Genomic DNA, 24,796 nt, shown 5'->3' on the forward strand with positions numbered 1-24,796 from the left:
AGGGTAAATAGCTGATACTCTACACTGTTGCCTGATGATTTTGCCCAACTGTAGTCCAATGTAAGTATTCTGAACGTGTTTAAGGTAGGCTAGGCTAAGCTCTGGTGTTCAGTAGGCTATGTATATTAAATGCATTTTTGATTTATGATATTTTTAACTTACTGTGGATTCATCAGGATGTTATATCATCATAAGTCGAGGTACATCTGTATACATGAAAAATGAAAAATATACATTATCCTTCCCACATACCACTCCCAAGAGACTCGTTACAGTTTGTTATGTTCTGTCCTGGGGACTTAAGAGAGAAAGCCTCTTGACAGAAGAAGGAATGTATGAGTGAAAGGATAAAATGAAGTGAATTGATATAGTGAAAATATGTCATAATAGTATCTCACCATAGCCTCTCTGTATTTGCACATTTGAGAATATTATTTAGTAATATTATACTGTAGTGCTCAGAGAAAGAACAATAAAAAGTTATTATTTTTTTACAAATAAATAGTTAACCAAAGCTACAAAACTAAATGAGATCATATAGGAATGTATAAAGAAAATTCTCAATAGATTTTTTGGGGGCTGTAGAGCTATGGCTAAGAGTCATTTTAAAATGTAGCTTGAAATCTCTATTGTGCTACTGAAGATTATGAGGATTTCCTGTAGCTTCTTCCTTTTTTTTTTTTTTTTTTTTCTGAGACAGAGTCTCGCTCTGTTTCCCAGGCTGGAGTGCAGTGGTGCAATCTCGGCTTACTGCAACCTCTACCTCCTGAGTTGAAGCAGTTCTCCTGCCTCAGCCTCCCCAGTAGCTAGGATCACAGGTGCATGCCACCATGCTGGCTAATTTTTGTATTTTTAGTAGAGATGGGGTTTCACCATGTTGGCCAGCCTGGTCTCAAACTCCTGATCTCAAGTGATCCGCCCACCTCCACCTCCCAAAGTGCTGAGATTACAGGTGTGAGCCACCTGGCCCAGCCAGCTCCTTCACTTTTAAGAGAGAGTTAGAATTTCTTCCTTCAGGGCTTTGTAAGGTAGGGTAGATAGTAGTGGTGGGGAAAGTGGAATAGGGGCTTCTTGTGCTCACTTTTTCTCCGGCATTGACTTGACATTGTATTGACATCCGTTTTTCTACATGTCATTGTTGGTTATGTTGTGGCATTCAAGTGGGAGATCCTATATCTTGTCAATAATTGTCAATTTGCAAGAAATATAGAAATTATAATTAGAAACCAGTTGTAAAACCAATTGTGGTTATATTCTTTTCTAGTTCCTTATTATTGAGGTGAACAATAAAACAGACTGACCCTACCCTTTTGATGGACCTTAGACCCTAAGGGGTGACGTTAGACATTAAACATGCTCAAATTTTATATTGTAAATTGGACTATGAAGGAAAAAAGGGGAGTGCTACTAAAGAATAATAGGGGCATCATTTAGATTAGGTGGTAGGAGGGTGGAGTGAATGGAAGTGGCCACAATGCCATAATCCCTTATTGACTTCTCACTATCAATATGACACTCTGAAAATGTTTGAAATATAAATAAAAGGGAAGGACAGAGGCAAGTCTTAATTATATTAGGAGGTTTATTTGCCAAAGTTAAGGACATGTGCCTGGGAGGTAGGTCTATGCCTTTCTCCAAAGATGATTTTGAGGGCTTCAGTATTTGAAGGGGAAAGGGCAGATGTTGAGGGAAGAAAAATCTTTTAAAAATGTGTCCATAGATAAAAAGGTTGCATCCTTTTGAATCTTTGATCAGCCTTCACTGAATACACAATATCTGTGTGTGTGTGTGTGTTTGTGTGTGTTGTGAGGGTGGTGAGGGTAGAGGAAATAGCCTCTCATGCCTTCATCTGGCTCAGTGAATCTGCATTTTTACATAAGATAATGCAGACAGTAGGGCGGAGGAAGCAATCAGAGATGTATTTGTCTTAGGTGAGCAGAAGGGTGACTTTGAGTTCTCTTTCCTTTGTCCTGCACCTGGGAAGATAAGCTATCAGTTTACATTGTTAGGGTGAAATGCTGCAGAACTGTTTTAGGGTAAAGATATAAGAGGAATTCCCTTGTGGGCAAATTGTGAGGGAGGTTTGTTGCTTTTTATCTTCATAGCCATCTTATTTAGCAACCAAATGGAAAGCAGGTCTGCATGACCCAGTTCCCCGCTTGACTTTTTCCTTTGGCTTAGTGAGTTTGGGGTCTCAAGATTTATTTTCCTTTCAGAGAGAGCTAGAATTATTTTCCTCTTTAATCCTTTAATGGAAAGAGCTAGTTGATTTTTTAGTAGAGTCAGATTTTTGTGCCTTGAAAAAGCTCTACCTCATTGACTCATCTCAGAAATTGGATTTATATTTGTCAAGTCAATTTTATGCTGTTTTTCTGCCTTGGAAATTAACTGTACATATGTAGAATTAGGTGAGAAATTTAGTTGTGATGCCCTGCTTCAGTTAAGAAAGGACAAAAATACTTTGTGTAGATGCTCAAGTATTATTTGCTCTTAAGAAAACAGTATTGATTCAACAGCTATTCTTGTGAAGTTTCTTTTTAGTGACTTGTTTGGAAATTAAGGTTGGTTAGTTCATATTTTCTTTAAGGCAAAAGTAAAATAAAATGGCTCTTTCTCTTCTACCAAAATAATAATGTGTATGTGAATAAGGTAACTCAAAGGTAAGTATTTTAAAGGTTTTAGATTTAAGACTACCATAAAGGGATAGGGGAAGAAAGTAAAAGTAATTTCACTTAGAAGAAATCATCTGTTTAGATAAATAAATAGTACAACCCTGTAAGGGGGAGAACAACGTGTAAGTGTCAAAGAATCAGTGTTACCCGATTTTTCTCCCATGTTGAAGACAGATTTTATGATGTCTGTGAGACTAATTTATGAGTGAAAGTGATTTTCATTTGTTTAACCTAATCTAGTATTCAAGATGTAAGCTGTTGAAGCCAACATGATGTAATAATAGCTACCATTTACAGAACAGTTCCTTGGTGCTCTACTAGATATTTTACAAGTGTTTTAACATATTTAGTAATTACATTTCTCTAAAATAAGTATAATTTTCCTCCTTTTGCAGATGAGGGAGCAAACTCAAAGAATTGAAATAACTGGTCCAACGTCATATGCGTATTAAGGGAAAGAACCAGGTTTTAAAACTAGGTCCATTTGACAACAAAGGTTGTTCTCTTTTCTCAAAGATAAGTTGTAGGGTTGAAAAAGACACAAATACTGGGTTTGATGGCCAGGAGATATGGTTTAAGTTATGACACTGTCACTGATTAGTTAAGTGACTTGTCTTGTTTTCCTCAACTCTGAAATGGGTTTAGTGCAAAACTTCCTTTGAAGAGTCACTGTGAGGGTCCAGTGACTTAGCTGTAAAAAGTTGAGGTGTGGCTGGCAAGATCTGATAATAAAATGTAGCAGGTTTAACAAAAACTTCTTTTTTTAAATAACGAATGTTTTCACCTTCTATTTTGGAGGGCAGAGTGGGAAAAATATTGAAAAGTAATTCATGTATTTGTATGGTCTTAAACCAAATGCCATTATACTTTTAGGTCACTGAAATCCAAATTGACATTTGCAAATTTCAGGAGCTTCATTTGCAAATGGTATTATAGTTCTTGCATGAGGAGAGAATTTTTTTCGCATATAGCTCAAACAGAGGCTAGATTGAGACAGCTCTTAATGGAGAAATTGTGAAACATCAGCTTCTCTCGAGATACTGTTTTCACTTGTTTATTTGATGGATTTGAATTAGGACAGCTTTTATATGACTAGAAAAATAGAAGCAAGGGTAATTGAATGCACTGCTTCTATATACCACTCCCTTCTCCCCTTGAACAATTTCTTTACTATCCTTGTTCTTTCAAAAATAAACAAAGATTTTTCTCTTATATTTTTCCTCATTGTTTTGTTTTTAGTTTTTTACATTTTTATTTTTTATTTTTATTTTACTTTAGCTTCTGGGGTACATGTGCAGGTCATGCAGGGTTGTTGCATAGGTGCATACATAACCAGGTGGTTTGCTGCCTCTATTCCCCCTTTGACTATATCCAGCATTTCTCCCCATGTTATCCCTCCCCACCCCCTGCTATCCCTCCCCTAGCCTCCCCCACTGCCCCGAGTGTGTGATGCTCCGCTCCCTGAGTCCACGTGTTCTCGTTGTTCAACACCCGCCTATGAGTGAGAACATGCGGTGTTTGGTTTTCTGTTCTTGGGTCAGTTTGCTGAGAATGATGGCTTGATGGTTTGCTTTTACTTTGAAATGGCAACTCTTCCTACCAACTGTTGGGAGGGTGGTAGTTGAAGAATGTCAATCAGATTCACAGCTGAAAGTATGCTCTGCAGCAATAAAGCTTTAAGCTTTTTTGTGACATTCTAATTTTGCTATTTTTCACATTAGTGAAAATGGAGTTTAATTTTCCCTTCCATGACAAAGGAAGGGGTCAATTTAAGGAACCACAAATACTCTGAAGTAGAGGCTAGGAGAAAAGGAGAGGGAATAAGCAGTCCTTAATCCTTTGATCTGTCATTTCTGTCCTCTCAGCTGTGTTCCCATTTTGGTTTCTGTTTGTCTTCTTCCTTCCCAGGCTTGTCAGTGAACGTAGCAATGCCTGACTGACTGTGTTAATTGCCTGCAAAGGGTACTGGAAACTCCTGTGGGTACATTCTTCTGTGTCTACATTTTGCAAGGAGAAGAGGATGGTAATGATGCTGTTGATAACTTACTATGTGCTAGGCATTGTTTTAAATACTTTCTGAGTTACAGGTAAAGAAAATGAGTTTTAGAGTAACTTCTGTAAAATTATTGACTGAGGTCATGCGGCTAGTAAATGGCACGAGTAGGATTTGAATCCAGATTTGTCTGGTGCCAAAGCCTTGATTAATATTATTGTGTTAATGGTAATAATTCCCTTAGTTAACCATAATTATTATGCATTAAGGATTCAGAGATGACTAAGCTACTGTCCTTGCCCTTAAGTTGCTCTCAGTATAATCACAGGAACCGTTCATGCGATCTAATTATAAGACAGCATGACAGAACTCTAATAGAAGCATATGCAAAGCTATGGACGCACAGGGATCGGTTCTTTCTGAAGAGTTGAAGGTTGCACAGAGGAGATGATACTGGATTTGAGTAGTTCTGTCTGTTTTTACTAATTCTATCGTGAGTTTTATGGTAGAATAGCATTTTGGGCATAGGCAATAGCACTAATAAAAGCAGAGAGGCATGCAGGCACTTGGCTCACTCAGACAACATTGAGTGTGCAGTTGTGACTGATGCTTGGCAGAGAAAGGCAATGTCCAGGGATAAGACTGGGGAGTTAGGCTGGCACTAAGGTTTGAAGGATCTTGTAGCAATGCTAAGGGTTTTGGACTCTACTCTCGAAACATTAGTGAGCCATTAAACATCTTTAAGCCAGGAATAGCATAATATGGTTTGCCAACACCTGATCGTAATGGCAGTAGTATGAAGACTGAATTGGAAGGGGAAGAAATTACAGGCAGGGAAACCCTTGATAAGACTAATGCAATAGATAAGAGGTAGTGAGGGCCTGAAATAATGCAGCCGTGGTAGGGATGGCAAGGATAGAAGGGGCTTAAGAAATTAGCTAGAATTGCTATGTGAGGAAGGAATGATGAGTGAGTTTAAGATTTTTTTTTTTTTTTTTCAAGCATAGGCGGCTGTAAGGATGGTGTTGTCATTTACTGAGATAGGGAAACCGAAAGGATGACCAAGTTGGGGGTGTAGGGCAGATAAATTTTTTTTTTTGGACATGTAGAGATTTAAGTACATCTGGGACTTTTAGTGAAGGGAGGTGTCCAATAAGCTCATGACTCATGGTCTATGTTTTCAACCAACTAGAAGTAGATTTTAGTCTGGAGCTCACCAGAGGGGCCCAGATTGGAGATACCAATTAGTGAGTCATCAGCAGAGAAGTGATAATTGAATCAGTGGAAATAGATGAGATCACAGAAGGAAACAAAAATTGAGGACAACCTTTGTGTATTATTTATCTACCTGCCTTAGTTGTCTATAAATGGATTTGAATGGGTGAACTAGTGTGGAATGACTACTAACTTCAAACATAGAAAGATCTCTCTCCAGCCCTAATGACTGGGGACACAGTCTGGTTATTTCTTTCTGGCAGACAGATCTGATTGCCAAAGCAACTGCTTGTAGATTCATAGGATTCTCTTAAAACCAAGTAACAGCCGGGCGCGGTGGCTCACGCCTGTAATCCCAGCACTTTGGGAGGCTGAGGCGGGTGGATCACGAGGTCAAGAGATCAAGACCATCCTGGTCAACATGGTGAAACCCCGTCTCTACTAAAAATACAAAAAATTAGCTGGGCACGGTGGCGCGTGCCTGTAATCCCAGCTACTCAGGAGGCTGAGGCAGGAGAATTGCCTGAACCCAGGAGGCGGAGGTTGCGGTGAGCCGAGATCGCGCCATTGCACTCCAGCCTGGGTAACAAGAGCGAAACTCCGTCTCAAAAAAAAAAACAAAACACCAAGTAACATTTCGAAACAACATGTTGTACATGAGAAAAATATATACACTTTTTGTTTGTCAATTGATAAAAGCAAATAAGGTACTGGTCTTCCTCTCTGATATCATAGAGGCCCACTTTCCTTGGTCTTGGAATGAGGAGATGGTGAAAGGAACTCAGCTTTCTTGTGTAGCAAGTATGTGGAACTTAAAGTAAGTGAGAATTTGTGGAGGGAGTAAGTCCAGTACACTTTCTAGCCTATTCTGTTGTTTGTCACCAGGGAGATAGTGACATGTCATGACTCTTTGTAATACCAAATTTAAATGAAATAGAGCCTCTCTAATGTGCATAGTACATTGTACTCAATGATAGCTGGCAAATCAATACTAGTAGACATGCCAGGCTATTATTTTCCTATTCTTACCATATATGTGAAGATACCTGTGCACATTAAATGTAAGATAAGCAATAAAATTGGTTGTATCTTAGATCCTAGAAATGAATAGTTTCCCCAGCTCTGATATTAGAGTAGTCATAGCCATGGAGTTATTAGTTATTATCCAGACGGATTGGGGTAACAAAATAAAAACTAGATTTCATTCCATCTGCTGTTTATAAATATATGCCACTGCCTTTATTTATAGTAAGTCAGATTCCAGGATTTGTATTGTATGCTTATGTTTATAATTTAAAGATTCTAATCTTGTAAATTATAGGAGACAGTGTATTTAGTGGAAAAAGGAGGGCTTTTGTGCCTGATAGTCCCTGGGCTTAAATGTGGGTTTTGCCATTTCCTAGCTCAGCTTCACAGTTGTGTTGTTTTTTCCCTAATTGTAAAATGGGGATAATTGTAGCACCAATCTCTGGATTCTTGTGAGAATAGTGAATATAAAATGCCAAACTCAATATAGTTAGTACCCTATTTTTCTTGCTACTTAACATAGATTAAGCCAGCATTTCCCAACATATTCTCTATTAAGCCCTAATCCTTCAATATACTTCTTTTTTTTAAAAAAAAAAACATGTTTGTTGATTAACTGATTTTGAGAAATTCTGCCTACTGCTACAATTCCCTCTTGGAGAGCTATAACAGACATTAACATATTTAATGTTGCTGAGAAGCCATCCCATAAACAAATCTTTTTTGTTGCTTGTTAAATCTTTTAAACCTAGCATTTTCCAAATTTATTTTGTCATTGTTCTTTTTTATTTCTTGGAACACCTATTAATATCTCATTTTGATGGGGTGCATTTTAGAAAAGGTTAATATAGTAATCAGGACCAGGTACTATTCAATTAAGTGTTTAACTTCATTGAACTTCGGCTACCATTATAATATCTTGTGGACTAAATGGTGCTAGCCAACTTAAAAATTTGGGAATTTGTATGTTGTAATGGACAGGATTAGAGTTCAAAAGAACCAAGTTTTAATTGTAGTTTTGCAAATTGTAACTGCGTGGCCCTGACTAGTGACTAAACTCTACACAGACAAGTCATAATGTCCTCATCTATGAAATAACGCCCCTTCTGTCTGCCTCACAAGCTTGCCAGAAGAATCTGAGAAAATAGTTGTAAAAACAAGTTGGTAAATTAAAACTGCTGTCAGTGGAAGATGGTATTACTGCTACTCTAGGAAAAGGAATTATAGGAGCAGTAAATGAATAGGACAGTCTGAGGTTGAGCTATGCTGCTCCTGTTCCCATCTAGCAACCTTGGATCCCATCAGCTACCTGCCTGAATACATTTTCAGCTCCTAATTTCTTAATAATTACAATGGTTCCCAGATGAACGTGCTTGAACGTCAGTAGCTTCATCTTTTGTCACTGTTCTTGGACTTGCCTACAGAAGCCATTTCACAATACAATATGTAGTTTAGTAGCATTTAACTATGCCTGCTGCTGAATATTCAATACTGAATTTTAATGATGTTGCACAGTGGAAAAGAAGATTGTTAGGATTTAATTAATAAGCTCTAGTTAATGGGTTTAATGCTCAGCTTTCTCATATAGTTCAACTTTCTTTGAGTCTACCTGTAATATATTTTTTTTCTTTTAAGAGATATTAAGCAAAGTGATACTGCTTTAACATTAAACACCATGTAAAGGATGAGAAATATCTTGAGTGAGTTTCAGTACTATTTTTTTTTTTCTGTTATCTTCTTGGTTAGAGTTAATGGAGAGTTGTGTAAACTCATTTCCTTATTGTTTCTGGAAAACCTTAAGTGGCATTCTGAATAAGCTATGCGAAACTTTCAAAAGATTAAAACCATGTTTTCTACAATTTTTTTTAACTTTAAGGTCTGTAGGTACATGTGAAGGTTTGTTACACAGGTAAACTCTTGTGATGGGGTTCGTTGTACACATTATCTCAGCAACCAGGTATTAAGCCACGTACACAAAAGTTATCTTTTCTGCTCCTCTTCCTCCTCTCACCCTCAAGTAGACCCCAGTGTCCGCTGTTGCTTTCTTTGTGTTCATAAGTTCTCATGATTTATCTTCCATTTATATATGAAAACACACAGTATTTGGTTTTCTGTTCCTGCGTTAGTTAGCTAAGGATAATAACCTCCAGCTCCATCCATGTTCTTGCAGAAGACTTGTTCTTTTAGCAAACTAAAAGTCTTGTTCTTTTTTATAGCTGCATAGTGTTCCATGGTGTATATATACCACATTTTCTTTATCCAATCTGTCATTGATGTGCATTTAAGTTGATTCCATGTCTTAGCTATTTTGAATAGTGCTACAGTGAACATTTGCATGCATGTGTCTTTATGGTAGAATTATTTATATTCCTCTGGGTATATACCCAGTACTGAGATGATGGTAGCTCTGCTTTTAGCTCTTTGAAGAATTGTCATACCGCTTTTCACAGTGTTTGAATTTACACTCCCCCCAACATTGTACAAGTGTTCCCTTTTCTCTGCAACCTTCTCGGCATCTGTTATTTTTTTGACATTTTAGTAATGGCCTTTTTGACTAGTGTGAGATGTTATCTCATTGTGGTTTTGATTTGCATTTCTCCAATGATCAGTGATATCGAGCTTTTTTTTTCATATGCTATTGACTGCATGTATGTTTTCTTTTGAAAAGTGTTCATGTATGTTGTCCACTTTTTAATGGGATTGTTTGTTTTTCTGTTGTAAATTTATTGAAGTTCTTTTTAGATGTTGGATGTTAGATGTTTGTCAGATGCATAGTTTGCAAAAATTTTCTGCCATTCTGTAGGTTGTCTGTTTACTCTGTTGATAGTTTCTTTTGCTGTGCAGAAACTCTTAAGTTTAATTAGATTCCATTTGTCAAATTTTGCTTTTGTTATGATTGCTTTTTGTATCTTTGTCATGAAATCTTTGCCTGTTCCTACGTCCAGGATGGTATTGCCTAGGTAGTTTTCCAGTGTTTTAATAGTTTTGGGTTTTGCATTTAAGTCTTTAATCTATCTTGAGTTGATTTTTGTATATGATATAAGAAAGGGGTCCAGATAGTATTCTGCATGTAGCTAGCCTGTTATCCCAGCAGCACTTATTTAATAGGGAGTCTTTTCCCCATTGCTTCTTTCTGTCAGCGTTGTCAAAGATCAGATGGTCATAGGTGGGTGACCTTATTTCTGGGTTCTCTATTCTATTCCATTGGGGTTCTCTATTCTATTCCATTGGTCTACGTGCCTGGTTTTGTACCAGTACCATACTGTTTTGGTTACTATAGCCTTGTAGTATAGTTTGAAGTTGGACTATTTGGGTATTTGGGTATTTTTTGGTTACACATAATTTTAAAGTAGTTTTTTTCTAGTTCTGTGAACAGTTTTATTGGTAGTTTGATAGGGATTGCATTGACTCTGTAAATTGCTCTGGGCAGTATGGCCATTTTAATGAGATTGATTCTTCCTATTCATGAGCATGGAATTTTTTTTTCATTTGTTTGTGTCTTTTTTGATTTCTCTGAGAATTGGTTTCTAATTCTTATTGTAGAGAACTTTTACTTCTCTGGTTAGCTGTATTCCTAGGTGTTTTATTCTTTTTGTGGCAAATGTGAATGAAATTGCCTTGCTGATTTGGCTCTCAGCTTGCCTGTTACTGATGTATAGGAATGGTAGGGATTTCTATACATTGATTTTGTATCCGGAAACTTTGCTGAAGTTGTTTATCAGCTGAAGGAGCTTTTGGGTTGAGACTGTGGGGTTTTCTGGATACAGAATCATGTAGTCTGCAAACCAAGACAGTTTACTTCCTCTCTTTCTTTTGGATGCCCATTATCTCTTTCTCTTAATTGCTCTGGCTAGGACTTCCAATACTGTGTTGAAAAGGAGTGATGAGAGAGGGCAGTCTTGTGCCAATTTTCAAGGGGAATCCTAGCTTTTGCCCATTCATCATGATGTTGTCTGTGGGTTTGTCATAGATGGTTCTTGCTATTTTGAGATGTATTCTTTTAGTACTTAGTTTGCTGAGAGTTTTTAACATGAATGAGTGTTGAATTTTATCGAAAGTCTTTTCTGCATCTATTGAGATAAACGTGGTTTTTGCAGTTCCGTTTTTGTGATGAATCACATTTATTGATTTGTGTATGTTGAAGTAACCTTGCATCCCGGGGCTGAAGTCTGCTTGATCGTGGTAAATTAGCTTTTTGATTTGCTGCTGGATTCTATTTGCAAGTATTTTGTTGAGGAATTTTATCTCAATATTCAATCAAGGATATTGGCCGCAAGTTTTCTTTTTCTCTTGTATCCCTGCCAGGTTTTTGTATCAGGATAATGGTGGCCTCATAAAATGAGTTGGGGAGGAGTCCCTCCTTCTCCTTGTTTTTGGAATAGTTTCAGTAGGAATGGTACTAGCTCTTTTTTTTTTTTTTTTTTTTTTTTTTTTGAGACGGAGTTTCGCTCTTGTTACCCAGGCTGGAGTGCAATGGCGCGATCTCGGCTCACCGCAACCTCCGCCTCCTGGGTTCAGGCAATTCTTCTGCCTCAGCCTCCCGAGTAGCTGGGATTACAGGCACGCGCCACCATGCCCAGCTAATTTTTTGTATTAGTAGAGACGGGGTTTCACCAGGTACTAGCTCTTTTTGTGTGTGTGTGCATCTGATAGAATTTGGCTGTGAATCCATCTGGTCCTGGGCTTTTTTTCGTTGGTAGGCTATTTATTTCTGATTCCATTTTAAAGCTTGTTATTGGTCTGTTCAGAGAATCAGTTTATTCCTCTTTCAGTCTTGGGAGGGAGTATGTGTCCAGAAATTTATCCATTTCTTTTATGTTTTTTGGTTTGTATGCATAGTGGTGTTAATAGTAGCATCTGATGATTATTTATATTTCTGTGGGGTCTGTGGCAGCTTCTCTTTATCATTTCTAAATGTGTTTATTTGGATCTTTTCTCTTTTCTTCTTTAAGTCTAGCTAACGGCCTGTCTTATTAATTTTTTTAAAAAGCCAACTCCTGGATTCATTGATCTTTTGAATGGTTTTTCCTGTCTGCATTGAAATTCTTGGTTGCAGATCTTTTTCTTTAAGAATATTGAATATAGGTTCTCAGTCTTTTCTTGCTTGAGTAGTTTCAGCTGAGAGGACCCTCTTAGCCTAATGGGGTGCTTTTTCTCTCTAGCTACCCTTAATGTTCTTTCTTTCATTTTACCCTTGGAACATCTGATGATAACGTGTTTTAGGGATGATCTTCTTGTATAGAGTCTTGCAGGGGTTTTCTGTATTTTCTGTATTTGACAGTTGACCTCTCTAGCAAGATTGGGAAAATTATCATGGAAGATATCCTGAAAGATGTTTTCCAAGTTGTTTGCTTTTTGCCTGTCTCTTTCAGGGATGCCAGTGATTCATAGATTTTGCCTCTTTACATAATTCCATACTTCTCAGTGGTTTTGTTTATATCTTTTTATTTTTGTCTGTCTTATTTTAGAGAACCAGTCTTCAAGTTCTGAGATTCTTTCCTTAGGTTGGTTTATTCTGCTGTTAGTACTTGTGGTTGCATTGTGTTATTATTTTATTGTGTTATTCAGCTTTGTCACATTTGTTAGGTTCTTTTATATTTCAGCTATTTTATCCTTCAACTCCTGTATTGTTTTATTGTGATTATTAGCTTCTTTAGGTTGGGTTTCTCCATCCTCCTGAATCTCGAAGATTTTCATTTCTTTCCATATTCTGAATTGTATTATTGTCATTTCAGGCAGCTCAGCCTGGTCAAGAACTCTTGTTGGAAAACTAGTGTGGTCATTTGAAGGACGAACCACACTGGCCATTTAAGTTACCGGAGATCGAGCATTGGTTCTTTCTCATATCTGCCTGTGGGTGTTATTTAACTGCAATGTTGATTAAGTACAGTCAATAGACTTCTTTTCTGGTTATTTTCACAGGGCCGAGGCTTTGTGCACTCTCTTTATTGGAAGCTGACTTCTCGTCTTTGGTTTCAGAGAGGGGTATGTTAGCGAGTATTTTTGGTCTCGAAGCTTTAGCATGTCATCCAGTAGGTGTCAATTAAGGGTACTAGTCAGTTGGTAGACTCTTGCTTGGTTGTGTGCCTCTGCTATGTTTCCTCACAGTTGCAGCCATGTTCCCTATCAATGCTCTGAAAGTGTGGGTTCCTTTCCCCCTTGAGTGCTGGCTGTAAATTATGGCTTGGTGGTCCTGGGCTGCCCTCTGAAGCTCTGGGGTGATCTCAGAGTTTATGTTTTTTTCCATAACTTGGAGACAGCAGAGTAAGGGACCTTAGTAGTGGTTTTGTCCAAGGGTCTTTTACGTGTGTCTTGGGGGCTCCAACCCAGAGAGATGCAAGTCAGCAGTTGTTCAGTGCGAGCAGTCCAGGATTCAGGGTCTGCGCTCTGGGCTCAACCTGGGTGTTCTCTAGTGGCAAACGGTGGGGGGTGGGTGGGACCCATGGGAAATGGACTGACCCCTTTTACTGTTGGCTGCAGCTTGTTGGAGGTTTGGGTAAGGCACTTTAAGGTCTTTGCTTCTTCGTTAGTCCGAGGGTAGCAAGGGAAGGAAGTTCTATTGCAGAGGCAGTGGCAGAGAGGCTTTCAGTTGCTACTGGGAGTCGCTGAGCTGCTACCGGCTTAATAGCTCTGGTGAAGATGGCTGGTGATCCAGGCCTGGAGGACCTACTTGGTGAGGAGATATGGGAACGGGCTCTTATGTAACAGTCTGGTCGCTTTTCTGTAGGGCTGCTATGGTATGCTGGGTGCCTGCACCAGTTCCTAATGACCTTGGATTTTCCGGTACCTGGAGGTATCAACATTGAAAGCTGTGAAGTATCAAAGATGGTGGCCTGCCCCTCCCTCTGGGAGATCCATCCGAGGGAGATGTGGACTTGCCAGCCTGAAGTCACCTGTAGGAGGTGGCTGGAGACTTTGGTTGGGAGATCCTGCCTCATAAGGAGGAATGGGATTGAGGAACCACTTAAGAAATGCCATCTGGCCACATTTTTGTAGAGCAGCTATGCCGTGCTGGCAGACCGCTTCTATTCCTGTTTGACTTGGACTCTCCAAAGCCGAAAGGCTGGAATGGCTATGTCACCCAAAGAGCAAAGATGGTGGCCCACCCTTCCCTCTGGGAGTTTCCTTCCAGGGAAGTTTCAAACCTCCATTGGACAGAGAACATTGGTGAGGGCTGCTGGATACCCCAGTTGGGAGGCCTACCCAGTGAGGAGGAATGGAATTGGGGACCACTTAAAAAAGTAGTCTGGCCACATTTTCATAGAGCAGCTGTGCTTTGATCAGGGACTGCTTCTGCCCTGGCTTGAACTCTCCAAAGCTCTAAGGGAGGGAAGGGCTAAGTTGCTGAAACAGCAAAGATGGTGGCCCACTTCTCCCTCTGGATGCAATGTTCCAGGGAGGCTTTAAATTTCTTTTTGTCTGGAAAACACTGATGGAGGTGGCTGGAGGCTGTGGTTCAGAGGTCCTGCCCAGTGAGGAGGAATGAGATTAGGGAGCCCCCTAAAAAAGCAGACTGGCAACATTTTTGTAGAGCAGCTGTGCTGGGCTGGGAGGACTGGTTCTGACCTGGGATGGGTTGGACGCTCCAAAGTCCAAAGGCTGGAAAGACTGAGTTGCCCAAATAACAAAAATGGCAGTCCACCCCTCCCCTGGGAGCTTTGTCTAGAGAGGTGCACCACTGCTTCCATTGGCTGGCTAGAATTCCAAGAGAGTGGTTCTTATCCTGTGAGGTGCCGTGGAAGTGGGGCCTGCAGATATTGTTACTGCTGAGTCCCCTGGATTCAACCCCTTTCCTAGGGGTATATATGGGAGTCTAACTTCCCATTTTTCTGGAGTCGCAATTTCTTTTTTTTTTTTAAATGTATTTTTTATTGTACTTTAGGTTCTGGGGTATATGTGCAGATCATGCAGGATTGTTGCATAGGTACATACATGGCAATGTGGTTTCCTGCCTCCATTTCCCCGTCACCTATATCTGGCATTGCTCCCCATGTTATCCCTCCCCAACCTCCCTACCCCCTGCTGTCCCTTCCCCCTTCTGTCCCTTCCCTAGTCTCCCCCAACAGACCCCAGTGTGTGATGCTCCCCTCCCTGTGTCCATATGTTCTCGTTGTTCAACACCCATCTATGAGTGAGAACATGTGGTGTTTGATTTTCTGTTCTTGTGTCAGTTTACTGAGAATGATGGTTTCCAGATTCATCCACGTCCCTATAAAGGACACGAACTCATCGTTTTTTATGACTGCATAATATTCCATGGTGTATATGTGCCACATTTTCCCTGTCCAGTCTACCATCGATGGGCATTTGGGTTGGTTCCAGGTCTTTGCTATTGTAAACAGTACCACAGTGAACATACATGTTCATGTGTCTTTATAATAGAACGATTTATAATCCTTTGGATATATAACCAGTAATGGGATTGCTGGGTCAAATGGAATTTCTATTTCTAGAAATTCCAGGTCCTTGAGGAATCACCACACTGTCTTCCACAGTGGTTGAACTAATTTACACTCCCACCAACAGTGTAAAAGTGTTCCTGTTTCTCTACATCCTCTCCAGCATCTGTTGTCTCCAGATTTTTTTTTTTTTTTTAAATAAAGACAGGGTTTCTCCATGTTGGTCAGGCTAGTCTTGAACTCCTGACCTCAGGTGATCCGCCTGCCTCGGCCTCCCAAAGTGCTGGGATTACAGGCATGAGCCACCATGCCCAGCCGTCTCCAGATTTTTTTAATGATCCCCATTCTCAGTGGCGTGAGATGGTATCTCAGTGTGGTTTTGATTTGCATTTTTCTAATGTGGAGTAGCAATTTCTTTAGGCAGGTTGCTTGGAAAGTCTATGTATCTAATGCTCTTGGGTCTCTGCTTGGCCTGGCTCTGCCCACACTCCACATAGCTCTGTTTGTCAGATTAAAGGCCCTGATAGAGTGAGTTCAAGTGGGGATCTCCTGGCCCAAGGGTTGCAAACATCCCTGAGACAAGTGTGGATTTCCAGGGTTGCAGACTAACTCACTGCTTCCCTGATTTGAGAGGTTTCCCTGGCTCCATGTCACTCCTGGGTGGACTGTCGTCCTGCCTTGCTTTTCTCTGTTCTCCGTGGGTGGAGTTGTTTAATTGGTTAGTCCCAATGTGTATACCTGGATGTTTCAGTTGAAGACGTTGTATTTATTCTCTTCTCCTTGAGAGCCGGACATACTAGCTGCTTCTAGGTTCATTTATTAGTCTGTTCTCACACTGCTGTGAAGAAATACCTGAGACTAGGTGATTTATAAAGGAAAGAGGTTTAATTGACTCACAGCTTTGCATTGCTGGTGAGGCCTTAGGAAACTTAGAATCATGGCGGAAGGCAAAGGAGCAGCAGGCACCTTCTTCACAGGGTGGCTGGATGGAATGAGTGCAAGCAAGGGAAATGCCAGATCCTTATAAAACCATCAAATCTCGTGAGAACTCCCTATCACAAGAACAGCATGAGGAAAACTGCCACATGATCCAATCAGCTCCCTCTCTGACATGTGGGGATTATGGGGATTACAATTCAAGATGAGATTTTGGGTGAGGACACAGCCAAACCATATGAGTCAACCATCTTGGCCGCTCCCCTTTCTATAACTTTAAGGTCATCATTTCACACAATGGAGAATAATACCTCAGTTTTGTAATCATTGAGCTTTTTTGCCTTTGAAAATAAAAATGTTCCACTTACGATATTCACTATTTTAGTTGAAAATTTTAGGTTACTATCCCATCGTGTAATGTTAGAAGCCTTTAGACATTAACTTTGTGTTTGTTGTTTAAATACTGTGAATATTCATTTTCTAGTTCCGCAAAGAGACTGTTTTAAGGATGTCTTTTACATCATATAAAATAGTGTTCCTGGCAATAGAGATAAATTTCATCCTTTATCATAAAGTACCCTTTTCCTTTACTTGATGTACAGAGGCAGTTGTGACAGTAAGTTGGCAGAAAATGTGCCATACCCCCATCTTGCGTATTTTTCCTGCGTCATGAAGTTCTTACTTTGTCATTAAAGTAAATCACATCTCTGAGATTTTAGAAACAAAACCAATAACCTAGCCTTATTCCCTACAGAAGCAATTTTAAAGATAGTGGAAATAATGTTTTATAATTGAATTTGAATGCCAGAGTTCTAAAGCTGTATCTTTAAAGATAAAATTAAAAAATATTCTGTGGGTTTTAATTTTTACTATTTTTGTTATAATATTGCCACTGAAAGCATATAAGAATGTCATATTGATTTTTTTTTTCTTTTTGTCATATTGACTTTGATACCCAAAGTCTTTTGCTTTGCTTTTAAGGGATATTTATTTATTTATTTATTTAAAAGACAGGGTTTCACTATATTGATCAGGCTAGTCTCAAACTCCTGACCTCAGGTGATCTGCCTGCCTCAGCCTCCCAAAGTGCTATGATTACAGGTGTGAGCCACCACACCTGGCAAGGGAGATTATAAACCATATTTAGAATCATACAAATACCAAAATGAGTTTAGTCAAAATCTACACTGATGAGTTACTAATACGTTTGTTAACCTCTTTTGTCAGAAAAACTACAGTGATGAAAATCAGCTTTCACCTTTTACATATAATTGGATGAGATCAGATGCTGATGTTAAGAGTACATCAACAGGAAAAGTTGAAAATTGGAGCTGTGTGGAAAAATACTAGAACCAGTTAGCTCTGTCAAAAACCGTGTGACCACCAAGTATAGGGGAGAAAAGTAGATTTGACCATGAACTGACCTCAAGTCACTTAATAATGGAAAGAAACAGCAAGATGGCTCTTCTTAGAGTTTTCTCAGGTGTTTGATAATAGCAGAAAACACCTTGGAAATTACCATATCAGTGTTTGAGAACTCATGTTAGATTATTTTTATTTTTCTATTTTTCTTTTTTATTATTCTAAAATTTTATTTTATGATGATTTTCAAACATATAGAAAATTTGAAAAAAAATTGTACTGTGAGCACGTATGTTTCCACTACCTAGATTCTATAATTAACATTTTGATGTATTTTGTTTATCATGTAACTATCCATGCATTGATTCTATTATCCATCCATCAATTTGTCTTACTGTTTTTTTTTTTTTTTTTTTTTTTTGAGACAGAGTCTCGCTCTGTGGCCCAGGCTGGAGTGCAATGGTGTACCCTCAGCTCATTGCAACCTCCGCCTCCTGGGTTCAAGCAATTCTCCTGCCTCAGCCTCCCAAGTAGCTGGGATCACAGGTGTGCAACACCATGCCTGGCTCATTTTTGTATATTTAAGTAGAGACGGGGTTTCACCATGTTGGTCAGGCTGGTCTCAAAACCCCTGACCTCGTTCGTGATCCATCTATCTCATCCTCCCAAAGTGCTGGGCTTACAGGCATGAACCACTGCGCCCAGCTCATCTTATTGTTTTATGTATTTAAAATTAAGTTGTACACACCCAATCCCTCCAGCCCTGAACACTTCAGTGTACATATCACTAATTAGAGTTTAGTATTTGTTTATTTTTTTAGATAAAATTTACAGACAGTGAAATGCCCAGATCTTAAGTGTACCATTTAATAAGTTTTGACAAATGCGTAATAAGAACCCTATCAAGATAAAAGACAAAATTCCCTCATGCCCCATCACAGTCAAGTCCTGTCCCCACTCCCAGTCTTGTGATACTTTTTATCATAGATTAACTTTTTTCATAATTTCATATAAATGGCATCATATAGTATATACTCCTTGGCTGGGGCTTTCACTCAGTATAATGGTTTTGTGATTCATTCATGTTGTATTTAGCAAGTAATTATTCCTTTTCATTGGTGAATGATATCCATCTTATGGATATGCAACACTTTGTTTATTCATTCTCCTGTTGATGGATACTTGGATTATTATAAGTTTGGGGCTATTAATAAAGCTGCATGGAAAGACTTGTACAAGTATTTTTGTCAGTATATGCTTTTCTCATGTGTAATTGCCTAGGAATTGAAATTGCTAGATCATAGGATAGGTGTATATTTATCTCATAAAAAACTGCCAGATACTTCTACAAAGTGCTTGTACCATTTTACACTCTCACCAAAATATATGAGCATTCTGGCCATCCATATCAATACCAGGTATTGACAATCTTTTAAATTATTTTGGTGGATACATACAGTGTCTTATATGCTCATTTGTAATGCTATTATGATATGCACTTACCTAATGATATTGAGCACTTTTTCATGTGCTCATTAACCACTTTGTTTTGTAAAGTATCTTTTCAAACCCTTTGCTCATTTCTACCTTTTAATATTTGTCTTATTAAGTTGAAAGAGTTCTTTATATATCTTGGATACCAAGCCTTTATTAGATATCTTTTGGAAATATTTCCTCCTAGTTTGTGTCTGGGCCATTCATTTATTAAAATAATGTATTTTGTGGGGAAGTTTTTCATTTTGATGAAACCTAATTTATCAATAGTTTTAATTGCTTTTTGTGTCCAAAGAAACTTCTGTCTGTCCCCAATGTTAGATTTTTGGTATATATTGATCACTTATATATTGGTATATCCATTCAACTAATTTTACTTTGATCTTGAAGCTTTCACCCATTAGCCAGTGCTGCTCACTTAAGACTTTGTCATGAACCCAAATAAATCTAAATATCTCAACTAAAAATAAAGAGTAAGTAGTTTCAGGTTTTTTCCCCCCTCCAACACCTGGGATATTTTCTAGTTTTGTTGAGTATTATGTTTGGAGGATGAGAAGAGATAGCAGAAGTTTATTATTAGGCAAGAGAGATGAAAGTATAAATTGCTATAGGAAAACCTCAAATTCTAACATTCCTCTGTCTTCTCTATACCTGTCATTGCCCACCTTCTCCTTCTTTCGTTGTTCTCTCGGACAGAAGGGGTCATTGCTTGTAGGTTTCTTGATTCCAACATTTTAGTAAAGAGTGGCCATCTAGAATTGCTACTATAGCTGAAATTCTATCTAAATTTTAAAGCCCACTGGAGAGTCTGGATAGTGTATGAATTTACATTATTTCCGAAGAGACTGTCTGATGGTACATAGTAATAAAGCTACTTTCGAAGCCATTTGATTTCCCTGTTAGAGCAAAGCAGTACTTGTTTGGTAAAATGCCCCTAGCCTAAAATCTGCTTACTTTTCAGACCTGTGAATCAGAATTGGAAGATGATCTCCAGTAGCATTATGGAAGAGTTATTTTCTTATTTATTTTATTTCATTTCATTATTTTATTTTATAATGGGGTCTTGCTATTTTGCACAGACTAATATTGAACTCCTGGGCTCAAGGACTCCTCTCTCAGCCTCCTGAGTAGCTAGGATTACAGGTGTGTGCCACTGTGCCTGGCTGGAAGACTAATTTTAGATATTTATTTTTTGTTTATTTTTTTAAAAAGCTTTCATGGATTTTTATTTCATTAGAGAAGCAGAGAAGCAAAAATGAAAATAGGAACAAAATCAAGAATCTCTTCCAACCAGAACCAGTATGGGTGTTGTAGGTGGGATCACGTGTACTTGGGGCTCATCAAACAGAGTCAGTAAGTGCAAGTAGTTTTACAAGGATTGGGAGGCCTAATATGCGGTGAATAATTAAAGAGTTCTGGTTGCAAAAATTTCCCACTTAATGGTATAATGTTTACAAGGTTTACTTGATCCTGGTTAGGAGACCTCTGGGTTGTGCAAAACAGTGATCTTCACAGGACTGAGGAATGAAGAATAATACCTCACCCAGTTATTAGTGAGAATTTTGTTCCTGTTATACGTATTGCAAATGGCTTGATGTGATATGAATAACTATTTCCCAGGGTCATCTTTTATTTTTGACTTTAAAGGCTAAGAATAATACAAGGTCTTCTCCTTTATCTAGAGGAGCCAATTGTGTGTCTGTGTGTATGTGTGTGTTTTGTGTTGGAGATGGGTTTGGTGGTGATGAGGCGGTCGTGGAGGAGGAGGAGATTTAAGTACTTAGAGAAAACTTAGCAGTTTTTCAATAGCTTTCTTTGAGATCCATCAAGGTTTTCTTCCTTGCCACTTTTCTTAACAGAGGAGTCATATATATTCATGTTAGCTGCTCAGTACCCATATCAAGCTGTTCACATAATCAGTGGAGAAAGCTTTAAGGAAGCCAAAGACGTTTTTTAACTCCTTATGTGATGAAAAATTTCCTTTGGGATCTGAGGGGCCCACTGTCAGCCTACCACTTCCACTTATATAAGCATTCCAATTATATGTACTTTTGAACTCTTGAGGCAGTAATATTAAAAAGTGAAGTGAGTTTAAGTGTAAAAGACGGTTTGTTGATGAACATCAGTGAATTGATTTTTATACCCTTTTCTTTACTCTTTTTTTTTTTTTTTTTTAATTGTTACAGAAGAAGCTACTATGGAGGAAACTGGGCCAGTTTTAGCTTTTCAGGACTGTTGTCCTGGCTAAAGGAATATCAGGTAAAGTTTATATCTGACATTTTAATTTGCTTAGTTGTATGTTACATAGTAACCCTACATTGAAGAAAATCCTAAGCTTCATCTGTAATGGGGGATTGATTCTTTATTTTTATTCATTTATTTTACAAAAAATTATGCAGTCACTGTTTCAGCTAATATTTTTCTAATGTCTTTATCCCTCTTTAAATATAAACAGAAGCTGGGCGCGGTGGCTCATGCCTGTAATCCCAACACTTTGGGAGGCTGAGGCAGGCGGATCACCTGAGGTCAGGAGTTTGAGACCAGCCTGGCCAACATGGCAAAATCTCGTTTCTACTAAAAATACAAAAATTAGTCAGGCGTGGTGGCATGCGCCTGTATTCCCAGCTACTCAGGAGGCTGAGGCAGCTTGAACCCGGGAAGTGGAGGTTGCAGTGAGCTGAGACTGGGCCACTGCACTCCAGCCTGGGTGACAGAGTGAGAGTCCGTCTCAAAAAAAAAAAAAGACATATAAATATAAATGTTGGCTGAAGAGTAAACTGTATGTACTTAATAGCCATTTCCTAATTATTCTTTATGCCCAAATAAAAGACAATAATTTTTTCCCCGAAATAATCTTTAGAAAAAATAACCCAGTCCTTATAAAATCTAACATTTACAGGTTGCTCTTAGAGTTAGTATATTTTGAACAAAAACCAAAATACTCCTAACAATTTGGGGAAGATAAATTAATTTGAAATAATCTCAGTGGTGGCTTTGCACTTGTAGAGGTAACCTGACAGAATCAGCAAAAAGAAAAAATCAAAGAAATTTAGTATGGATTCAGTAATTACTTTCTAAGGGTAGGATCTTAATACTAAGCTGTTGAATACAATTATAAAGAAACTTTATAGGGATCCTATATAGCATAATATGGAGAGTCAGTTATGGAGTTTGCCAACTTTTATAAGACAGTTTTAAAAATTGTCCTAATCTTATTCAGATGGGTACATGTGGCTTGAAATGAAATTTCTACTGAGAGCATTATACAGAGAATCAGAAACTGCTGTATCTCAAAAGAATTTAGAATGTTTGGAAAGGAGGATGATCTAGTTTAGAAAATTGTATTCAGTTAGCTAAGACTTGTTCAGCATTTATCATGTGCTGAGCATCGTTGTACTGATTGATTCATTTAATGGTGTACATAATTTAAAAAGTGCCTCTCATGATGACAAAAACATTGATATTGAAGATGCTGTGAAAATGCAGTTTGAATATTGTTGCATGAAATGAGTATGGAGAAACAAGCAATATTTGTAAAGTAGCATTTCCTATAATAATTCAAACTGTGTAAGAGAGAAAATGAGTAGATATTTAACTGTTTTGTCTATATGCTTAAATATTCATGTATTTACTTTGATCAGAAACTCTTTTGTACCTTATTTTTTGGGAAGTGTGCGTAAGGGTCACTATTTTTAGGCATATTTAGTACTTGCATGAGAAAATTCAGTGTAGATTCTCAGACCAGCAATAATATACCCCAATTGTCTAAATGGAAACTAAAAAAAAGAAATTTGGTAATGTTTTAGATTTATTCAAATAAAAATGTTTTTGTTGAAGTTGTGTTTATTTTAATGATTGTTTCACTACAAGATCTTGACTCTGCCACTGTCTTTTTCTCTCTCCACCCCCGGGGGTTCTCTGTTCCACAGTTCTTTTCCTAGGCTGATAACCTCCTGTCTACACATTCAAAATTCTTGTACTTTGCCTTCTCTTCTACTTACATTGGGATGTTTAATACTATGTAATATTATACTTGATAGTAAGAGCTGTATGTCACTGCTTTTCTTCAGATTAAAATGTTAAACTCAGGACAACGAAGCCTTTTAAAAATATGTATTGCCTTTATGAAATTTGTAAGTTTCAAAATTTTCTGAGATGAATTTACTTAAAAGATATTGTAATTCTATTTTCCTACCAGTTCCTTGAGTATGTATAATAGAATTTCAAAAAGTTTTCCTTGAGAAAAACATGTATTAAACAGCTTAAAATTTTAAACAGATTAAAAATTCATCCTTGACATTTGAAAAAGGTAATCTTAACACCTTAAAAAATGCTCTGTATTCAAATACTCCGTAAAATATAATTACTGAAAAATTTAACAGACCACTTTCAACTTGTCTTTCTTGTTTTATAAGGTATTCATGGACTAATTATTATAAAGCCCTTAGTTATACTGGGCTGACTATTTTTCAAAAGTACTTTTACATGTAATAAAAATTTGACATGACTTGTGACCAACCTTAAAAGATCTGAAAATAAATAGAATGAATTTATTTTGACTCTGCTGTTTTGACCAAAAAATGTAAAAAAAAACCCAAAAAACAAAAAACCCTCTGTTTTTATTAACAAGTAATATATATAACAGATATACTTGATATTTGATTCTCAGCAGATAGAGGGTTAGTTGTCCTAGTTCTTAAGCAATGTCCAAACAGCCATGTCTGAATGACTTTTTCAAAATTTCATCTACCCTGATAGAAATCTGTAAATCAGAGCTAGTTTTTGATAATACAGATTTTACAAATTTTTTGCTCTCCTTTCTTTGAAGTTGGAACACTTGTTGGACTTTGTTTGGTGACTCTGAGGTAATATCCTTTGAGTTTTGGTGAGAGGAAATAAGCATGAATTTAGACAAGAAGTGAATTTTCTCAAAAAATTACATGTTTCACACTGGCTACTTTCACTAAAACTTCTTATCTGTGTTTTGTTTAGGAAAACAGTGACATTGTAAATGACAGTCCAGTGTGGCAAGACCATATCCTTGAAAATGAAGAAGCCATTGCTCTTAGCAGGAAGGACAAAACTATTCAACATGTGGAAGTATTTTGTTATGCCAGGTATGAAAAATCTTTACTGAAGGTAAACTAAGTTAATGACTTTTTTACTCTTCTTCAGAAGAAGCCAACAATAAAGATTTATATGGCAGTGGCTGCTACAAGGCACATTGATATGCTGGTTTTGCCTGTTTTTAAATGGAACTCTCAGTTTTCTCTGTTTCGGTAGTAATGGTAACATCTTACCTTAATGCCTTTGAATTTACCAAGCTGTTTTAAATATATTATCTCATTTCCTTAAAACAATTGTGTGGTAGGGTAAGGCAAATAGTAGTACTAATAGTTGAAGTTTTTACAGAATCCTCAATGGAGCGTAAAGAGATTAAGTAGTTTGCAGAAGGTCACATGGCTTTGTAAATGGCAGGGCCACACCCAAGCTCCGGAGTGGTAGAGCCTAAGATTAAATTTCAGAGTTTTTTTCTCCTGCTCCAGTTTCTTCCAACTATACCATCTTTCTTGGATAATACTCAGTGTAGCAAAATGGAAGATTACAAGTTTTGAATAAAAAAATTAAATCATGTGGGCATGATGTTTGAGTACATATTTTGGTAAATTAGGATAGAACAATGGGAAGTTACAATGTTT

General features: G+C 37.8%; 1 protein-coding gene across 1 annotated transcript in view; it reads left to right on the forward strand.

The window, feature by feature from the left end:
• Positions 1-24,796, forward strand: part of CHM (CHM Rab escort protein) — a 188,365-nt gene that overhangs the window by 45,553 nt on the left and 118,016 nt on the right. Inside the window, exons 3-4 of the mRNA XM_012464454.2 lie at positions 21,284-21,356; positions 24,090-24,214. Coding sequence (XP_012319877.1) covers positions 21,284-21,356; positions 24,090-24,214 — 198 coding nt within the window. The remainder of the gene's footprint in view (positions 1-21,283; positions 21,357-24,089; positions 24,215-24,796) is intronic.

Source organism: Aotus nancymaae, unplaced genomic scaffold (genome assembly GCF_030222135.1).
Source record: "Aotus nancymaae isolate 86718 unplaced genomic scaffold, 86718_ANA_hifiasm-v0.15.2.pri h1tg000004l, whole genome shotgun sequence".
In the NCBI taxonomy this organism is placed as follows: Eukaryota; Metazoa; Chordata; class Mammalia; order Primates; family Aotidae; genus Aotus; species Aotus nancymaae.